The sequence below is a fragment of the Pteropus alecto genome, unplaced genomic scaffold, assembly GCF_000325575.1.
Source record: "Pteropus alecto unplaced genomic scaffold, ASM32557v1 scaffold511, whole genome shotgun sequence".
In the NCBI taxonomy this organism is placed as follows: Eukaryota; Metazoa; Chordata; class Mammalia; order Chiroptera; family Pteropodidae; genus Pteropus; species Pteropus alecto.
This window is the reverse complement of record NW_006431911.1, coordinates 120,159-129,004: the sequence shown is the minus strand read 5'-3', so window position 1 is coordinate 129,004 and position 8,846 is coordinate 120,159. Positions and strand designations below refer to the sequence as shown.

At 44.2% G+C, this 8,846-nt stretch overlaps 1 protein-coding gene across 1 annotated transcript in view; it reads left to right on the top strand.

Annotated features, from left to right (window-relative positions):
- Window positions 1-8,846, top strand: part of PRPS2 (phosphoribosyl pyrophosphate synthetase 2) — a 26,639-nt gene that overhangs the window by 2,504 nt on the left and 15,289 nt on the right. Inside the window, exon 2 of the mRNA XM_006906030.3 lies at window positions 3,672-3,855. Coding sequence (XP_006906092.1) covers window positions 3,672-3,855 — 184 coding nt within the window. The remainder of the gene's footprint in view (window positions 1-3,671; window positions 3,856-8,846) is intronic.

Sequence of the window (8,846 nt, the reverse complement as noted above, 5' to 3'; positions counted from 1 at the left end):
TCTGCCCCCTGTGGTGGCACCTGGGGGAATTAACTGGGGCTGGAGGATCCACTCTTAAGATGGCTTACTCACGGGGCTGGCGAGTTGCTATCAGCTTTGGCCTGGGAGCTCAGTTAGCTCAGTAGCTCTCCATGGGGCTGCTTGAGCTTCCTCCTCACAGCATGGGAGCTGGGTGCCAAGCTCCAACAGTCCAAAGGACAGGAATTGGGAGCTACCAGTTTATTAAGGCTTGGGCCCCGAAGTTGGCACATCATCACTTCTGTCACGTTCTATTGTCAAGCACGGAGTCCTCCCAGGTCCAAAAGAGAATCTTCTTGATGGGAAAAGTGTTAGAGTCTGTGGCCATCTTTAAGTTACCACGTCCATTCATCATTGACTCAGATAAACACATCAGCCTTATTTCGAGATCAGTAAAGATCCTTTATCTGAACAGCAAATGGATGCTGTCTCTGGCCCCAGTTTTCAAAAGTCCTAGAATAAAGATCACTCATGATCGTCTTTATGAGTAAAAGCAGGAATAGCTTTGGGGGGAAAGTCGCCATGGTAATGGTATTTTCTGTCCTGCCCTGGACTGCTAGTCATATGGGGATTGAGGTTCCTAAGGAAAAATAGGCTGCAAAGAGGCTGAAATTTTGGTATAAAAAGCCATCACACTAGAAGTTGCCAGATAGTGAATGTTTTAGGTTTTGCAGGCCCCCATCTCTGAAGTCCATCATGGGTCAATGCGTTTCTTTGTGGAGGCTCTGGGGGAAAAATCTTGTCCTTTCCCACCTTTTAGCGGGCACCCACATGCCTTGGCTCTCAGCCCCTCCTTCCATTTTCAAAGCCAGCAACATAGCATCTCTCTGGCCTCTTCTGTCTCCTTCCATTTTTAAGGAGCCTCGTGATTATATTGGTCAACTAGAACAATCCAGGATAATCGCCTTTAAGGTCAGCTGATAAATAACTTAATTCCATCTGCCACCTTGCTTCCTCTTTGCCACGTAAACTAACATTCAAAGGTTCGAGACATTAGGGCATAGACGTCTTCGGGAGGCCATTCTGCCTACCACATCATTCTCAGCTCATGGGCTTAGATTGTCAACCCTCGAGCTATTTAGTACTGTGATTTCCAAATTGACTTCATCCCGCAGTTGATGTAATGTTCACAAAGAAATTACATTTTAGCTCCTTCGTACTCGAGATAGGAAGGAATACGTAGAATTCTGTGTGTCCCTCTCACCCCCAGTTTGGCATTGTACTGTTTTCATCCACAGCTGAGCACATGCAAGAATATGACCCACTATTACCAAAACTCGTTTTCAGATCGTATCAACTTGAGACACTTTATTTTGTCTTCTAATTATTCTACTTGGATAGAAGTTTCTGTTGACTCAGATAAGCTACTATATGGTATCCCAAATGTCACTTGTTTAAATTTTCTTTAGAAATAATATGTTCTTTTAATAAAACAATGCCATTGGGTATAATTGGCTTCTGATAGCAGAAGAAAGGATTGAGGTAATTATGTGCCTCATTTGTAATTTTAAAAATAAGATTCAATGGCTTTCTTTTTTGGATGTGCCTTTCATTTGCAGTCGGTTCTGTAAGGTCATAGACGCATTCCTAAAAGTCACCACGCTATGCAAAATCATACGGCAGGGCTTATGGGAAAAATGCAGTTAGGGGCACGGCACTCAAAATCTCCCTCGGTGACATATTCGAAAAAAGATGGAAATGTGATAAAAATGGTAAAACACTTGTGCACGTATTACATGTTTAGAAAAAGACGTAAATGCTACGATAAATATGGTGCTTCCCACCGAGAAAGACCTGCAGCTTTCTCGTCGACGCGGGTCTCAGAAGGGTTGCAGCTCTTGCATTCTCGTGAGGAGGTAGAAGGAGGGCCATCTGAAACGGTGCCGAAAGTTGTGACACAAGCCGTGGATGGGTGCGGTTGTCCTTGTGACGGTGTATGCGTTTGCGGTATTTTTTCGGGGCTCCCTTTAGCTGGGTGCAGTGCAGTCCTCTGTATTCTCATGTCAGGAGGAGAGTTCATGGGAAAGCAGGTGCAAAATTCCTGTTAGGCTCAAATCATTTCTAACGATCATTGGAGCAAATTTCCCTTTTCCAAACAAGCATTATAGCAGAGCTGATGGTGGGTGTCCTTGGTTCTCGGGCGGTGCTCTGTGGAGGACCTGCCTGGGCACAGGGCACTGTTTTGCTTTCCTTGCCCTGGAAGACACCTGCCAGCGATGGGCAGGCTCACTCACAGGTTCAACACTCAAAATTCTATACCCCAAATGTAGAAATTTTTCAATGTGCAGTTAGCAGAGACTTCTGAAGCTCTTGTTTACTCTTTTTTTTTAAGCTACTGGAGGATGACAGTCAGCAAAACATGAAAGTACACCAAGAAAGGGTACAGAAAGTGGGAAATGGAGTGTGGGAGAGGGGTGATGGAAACCCCCGGGGCCAGCTGGGCAGGGCAGAAAGGGCCTCGGTCAGACCCGTGCAGGAGGATGGAGTGGAGTCTGCACTTCAGGTCCCTGACCTCGTGGGATTGAGATCGTTAGCTCAGCGTTTAGGCCGGAATTTGTATTCAGTACTGAAAAACTGAACACATCAAAAGGTAGGATAACTTTCTCCAGGAAAACACCTTCCACCCCCCCACCCCCCCAAAAAGTTCTGCTTAAAGGGAAATACTATAAACTTGGCTTTAAGTTCACTGTGGGCTCAGCCCTGAACAGCATTTACATAGTTAAAATGCAGCTCATTTGGTTGAGTCATGATCTGTATTGGGACGATGGCCGATGGCCGGATGAGGTGGGGAGGCTGCAGGCGGTGTAGGTGAATGGGACGGGAAGGAAATAGTTAAATCCTCGTCTTCATAGTGAGGAGTCAACACATGATGCCTGGAAATGAGAAATCAAGATGAAGCAAATACAAACACATTAGCTAGAGACTCGAAGATCTATATCAAAAAACTATCAAGAATCGAAATTGGTTGCCTCTGGGCCGTCTGTCATAAGCCTTACAGAATGATTTGAATTTTTCGATTACCGTGTACATGTAACTTGAATCAAAATGAAAAACCAAACATATTTAGCAGAAAAGAGTTAACATAGCAAGACTGAGACAAATTTCTAAAGAACGTACAAGATCGCGTCACATGTGAAAAAGTCCTGGTTGCAAGGTGGCCCTCGGCTGGCCTCTGGGAACTTAGCTTTTGCAAGGGTCCCTCCGTTCTCTGATAGAAATGGCTCACGGCTAAACTGTACGAACAGTGCAGTTAATGCTGAATACCTGGGCGTCTGGAATTTTGGTACGTGCCAGGCAGAGGGTGCCTACGCCACCAACCCCCCAATAAATCCCCCTGGGCATTGAGTCTCTAATGCGCTTCCTTGGTAGACAGCAAGCACTTCACGTGTGTTGTCACAGCTCGTCACGGGGGGGAATTAAGCTCAACCTATGACTCGACTGGGGTCGACTTGCGGACGCTCGTGTCTGTTTCCCTGGATTTCACCCTGTGTGGCTTTTCCCTTCGCTCTGTATTCTTTCACCATAATAAGTCATAGTCATGAGCACAACCGTGTGCCGAGTCCTGGCAAATCATCCACCCTGGGGGTGCTCTTGGGGACCCCCATGACACAAATATGCTTTCCCATGAGTGGATGACGTTTCTCTTTTTCTAGCGTTGAGATCGGCGAAAGCGTGAGAGGGGAAGATGTCTATATCATCCAGAGCGGCTGTGGCGAGATCAATGACAACCTGATGGAGCTTCTCATTATGATCAACGCCTGCAAGATCGCGTCGTCGTCCAGGGTGACCGCAGTGATCCCGTGTTTTCCATACGCCCGACAAGACAAAAAAGACAAGGTACGAGAGCTGTGTCCTCTTGAAGGAACCTCCTGTGGGTTAACGTCTACATTTCTTTTCCCCTCACATTTTACCTCAATATCTGGAAAATGTTTGCCTTCTATTTTAGTGATGGAGGAACTATGTTTTCTCACCTTGGCTTTTTCAAAGGTTTGTCTTTGAAGCAGCCATCGTGTTCATACTTACGGATACAGAAACATTCAGCATACTTTTGCAGGTATTGAAATACCACAGTAGCCCTTGTGAAATTGTCGTGTGTCTGTGGTGGTGGACAGGACTAAATAGCCACCCGCACACCCAGCCGCTCAGCACCCAGAACTGGGGGAGTTGGAATCGGATCGCTGGGCTATCTCAATGCCAGTATCCCGGCTGTGAGATAGTGCCAGTTTGGCAAAACGTTACCATGAGCGGAAACTTGGTAAAGGACACAAGGGATCTCGGCATCTGCAGTTGTCTCAAAATGAAAAGTTCAATTTTCCAAACAGACCATTATCTCTTTTTAACCTTTCAGGGAGAATGAAGCTAATATTGTGGAATTATTCTTTTTAGCAACACTAGCGCTAGAGAAGCTCTGTGAGTTTTTAGAAGAAATTGAGGAAGATGTGGTCTTTGCCTTCAGGAAAAACCAGGGAAGTTGGAGTTTGAGGGGCGCTTTAACGGGGATCGTGTTCGTTTGGTAGGGCCGCCCTAACGTGGGGCTGGTCTGACGGGAGCTTTACCCCTTTTCCCATTGACAGACGTGTAGACAGGTTCGTTTGCCATTTGGGGCCATTCGTGTCCTCCGTGCTGTGTGTCTCTTGGGAACAACGTGGTAGCTGCTTTTCTTTTTTAACTCGGTCAGAAGATTCCACGACTTTCTGAATTTAGCTGCAGCTGAAAGAAATAAGATTTTCAGCAGCAGCAGCACAGAAGCAAGGATGTGGTAACAGTTGAGGCTGCACACACAGCAGCCGAGGGAATCCTGAGTTCACGAGTTGAGTGGCTTATCAGAGAAACCGGTAGGAAAGACGGAATAGTGGGAGGCTGTGTCAGTTGCCTATGGCTGCCATACTAAATGGCCACAGACTGGGTGGCTTAAAACAAGAGAGAGATTCTCTGCCACTTCCAAGGCCAGAAGTGGGAACTCAAGGTGCGGTAGGCCACGCTGGTCCAGAGGCTCTAGGGGAGGGTCCTTCCTGGCCTGTCCCAGCTTCTGGTAGCTGCTGTGTCCCTTGGCTTGAGGCCACATCCCTCCAACCTCTGCTTTTATCTTCACTTGGCTTTCTCCTCTCTGTCAAATCTCCCTCTGTGAGGGAGCAGGTGGCAGCGTCTCCCTATCAGAATCCTTAGTCACATCTGCAAAGACTCTCTTTCCAAATAAGGTAACAGTTACCCAGATTCTAAGGATTTAGACCTGATGCCTTTGGGGGCCGCCATTCAGCCCACTCTGGGGGACCTTAAGTGGATATTTGAAGGACGGTTCAAGCTTTGAGATAGTGTCATTATTATATATCATTTATCATCCAAGCCAGGACGCTTGAGTTTGGAAGGGGCTCTATGAATAATTATAGTAGGAAACAAGTGTCCACCCCGGCCGTCTCGGGAGAATCTGACACATGGTCCCCTTTTATAGACCTCTAGCTTTGGGACTCACCTTGGACGTGGCCAGACACGTAGGTTATTCTGGCACCGTTTCTGACACGTCTCTGTAATCACCGTGGCTTGTATTATAATAAGGAGAGAAGTGGTTTCATTCTTTCACCAAACTGGTCGAAAGAGAAGTGTAAAACTTGGCCTATCGTCTCAGGTATGCCTTTGGATTTTTCAAATGGCCAGTCATAGCTGTTGGTAATTTTTCTAACTATCCATTTCTTTCCTTAGATCTAATGGAATGGCTTTGTATTGGGAAACTGTCGAAGTGAGGGTAACGAGATTTAGTACAAACATAAGCGATGACCTGAGCCTGTGAGCAGACTTCGTTTACCCGGGAGGGTGAGCGATGAGGGGACCCAGAGTGATGGGGGAGGACTCTCCCATCTTTAGCGTCACTTAGGTAGGCCAAAGGCCATGTAGTGTTTGAATGCGATGGGAAGTCATGGGCCACTCTCACTCTCTGGGCTCAGAATATTCTCCTCCTCGGACACAGGAGAAGCCCTGGGCAGCCCTCCCAGACTTTCTCTTGTCTTTTCCCTCCCATAGGATGTTATTGTCTGTAACTTCTAAGACGAGGAAGTTCCAGGTAACTGATCTACTTAGAGTTACCTGCAAAGCCCAGAAAAAGCTGGAGGCTTTAACCATATTCAAAGCTTGGGTCATTCTTTTTTAATCTCACTACTTTTTAAGCAAGCCCTGAACATCTTTACAGTTTTATTTTTGGTTTTATTTATAAATGCAAGAATTCAGAGACAAGTTCTGCCAGTGAAGGAATGGTTTCATAAATTTGACACATCAGCGCAGTGTAATACTACCATGGAAGATGAAGATGACATAGTACCGATTCTAAAAGGCATGGTCCAGCCTGCTCGGAGCTTTGGGGTTCCACCTTTGGAATCAGGTGGACTCATTTGAATTTCAGTGCCATGATTTACTCAATTTATCCTTTTTAAAAGTAACAAACTCTTTGCATCTTTAGGATCCTCATTCGTCAATTAAGAATAATATTTGCTGCTATTTAGAAACTGCTTAGCAGACTTTTTCCAAAACAAGCCAGGTGTCAAATTTTTTAGGCTTTGCAGACCACTGGGTAGAGACAGATGGCTCAACTCCGCCATTTTGGCATGAAAGCATCCATATATCATATGTAAATGAAAGGGTGTCGCTGTGTTCCAGTAAAACTTAATTTATGAGCAATGAAATATGAATCTCCTATACTTTTCAAACGTCACAATATATTGTTCTTCTTTTGTTTTTCAACCACTTAAAAATGTAAAAACTATTCTTAGCTCACAGGTTGTATGAAAACAGACTACAGGCTGGGCTTGGCCCAGGGGCCCCAGTTTGCTGACGCCTGCTGTAGTGGACACTCAATAATTGCTAGTTTCCTTTCCCAGTAAAAACAATATGACGTGGGCAAGGCTGGAAATAATTACTTCGGAGGCAATAAAGGACTTCTAGCTTTTCTCAAAACTATTTTCATGGTTGTGTTCTCTTTTCAATGATAAAATTGTTTCCTTTTATTAACTGAAAAATTGAGGACAGTTGCCCTGACACAAATTTCTGCAATCTTGAACTTTTTCAAAGTTATCAAATTGAAGCTTTTAGCAGGGTGGCATCTGATACATTGAATAAGATCTGAAGTAGCTGGAGAGTCTTTGTCATGACTGAGCTGGCTCACAAAACTCAGGACCTTATCCATTTTTCATTAGGGAAGTCAAACATTTCGTTTTCGATTACTGTATCTTGAACTCTCCCTTTGTTGAAATGGCATACTAATTTTCCTCTTTATTGGCTGTAAAGTCAGTTAACTCGTAAATCATTTTTTCCTGCAAGATTCAGTTGAGCATTGAGCTAAATTATGAAACACAGCGCAGAAACCAAATTTGTAAACAAGGTTTGAAGAAAGTATGAATTTAGAAGTTAAACTCCTGTGATTTGCATCTCAGAAGTGCGAAATGCTCGATGCCACAGAGAGATGAATGGAGGAATCTTTGCTGGTTTTAAAATTAGAGGAAGAGCCCCAAATTGACTAGCGTTATGAGTCAGATTCTATTACAAAGATGTCCCAGTGGTCAGTTTGTTCTTTTAATTATCCCGGAATTTTGTTAAACTAAATAATTCTCACAGTCAGTGAGGCTAATGATGAAGCCTTGGAAATTTGGTGGTATGGAGATTCTATTATGAAAAATACTTATCAAAGAACTATTGTATGCAAGGTACAGGGCCGTATGCTGTAGATGATGCGAAAAATCTCCAAAACCCATTCTTTGTGTTTGAGGGCCGCATCGTTCAGTTGTGAACCTCCGTACATCTGATATTTTCTCACGTCAGTCTTTCAGCAGGTGGTCCCAAATGGTGGGGGCCAAATGCTCAGCCAGTGCTGTGTCCCTTTAGAAGGGACAGATCATTTTTTTCTGAAGTTCTCAGTGCCATAAAGTCGGGAGATTTGCACCAGATCTGGAGGTTCGAACGCATTGGCTCAGCAGAGACAGTGTGGGATGGAGGCGAGGCAGGTGTGTGGGTGTAGACAGCACCCGAAGCGCCCTCCAGAAGAGGGAGAGCAGGGTGGAGACAGACTGCAGGGAGGACCAGCTCTCAGTAGCTTGGAGCCAGTCTGGCGGCCCGGTGGGGGGAGCTTTTTATCCCAAAGGCAACGTGGACCAGAACAAGGGAGTAAACAAAACATGGGCGATGACATGTAGTTAGTTGAGAAGGCTGAAAAATTCAAAAAAAATGAGAACAATATTTCTCTATAATTTCAGTATAGTAACATCTGCTCTTACCATTTTGAGGTGTTTCCTCTCATTCTTTGTTGAAAAAATGTGTATACTTGTACATTTAAATATTTATATTATTTTAAAGTAGTATGTTTTTTAAAACGGTGTATTAGAGAAAATACAATCTGTTAACACGGCGATGTAATTCCTTTCTGTGTGTGTTTACACGAATACTGGGTATGTGTATTTAATAGGAATCATTGATTTTTTTATACTCTTTTGAATGAAATCTCTTTTCAGCTTTATTGAGATACAAATGATATAAAACGTGTAAATTTGCATGAAATCTTTTAAGCTTAATATTTTTTGTGGCTGGTATATAGGATGACTGTTTTGGACAGAGTTATCATCCATCATTTATGATGTGTAAGCTCTATGGAGAAGTTTTGTCACTTTAAGGGGGATACACGGTAAATCGCGATGCATCTGTTTCTCTTAATATCAAATTATGCATCACCTTAAGGTGTACTTTTTTTCGATCCGGTTTTTGTTTAGTTTGTAACAGCGTGAGCTTCCAGCTTCGGTACATTCTTCTTTAAGAGCAGGCCTTGCCCTTCAGGGCCGAGCAGGATGTGTCCT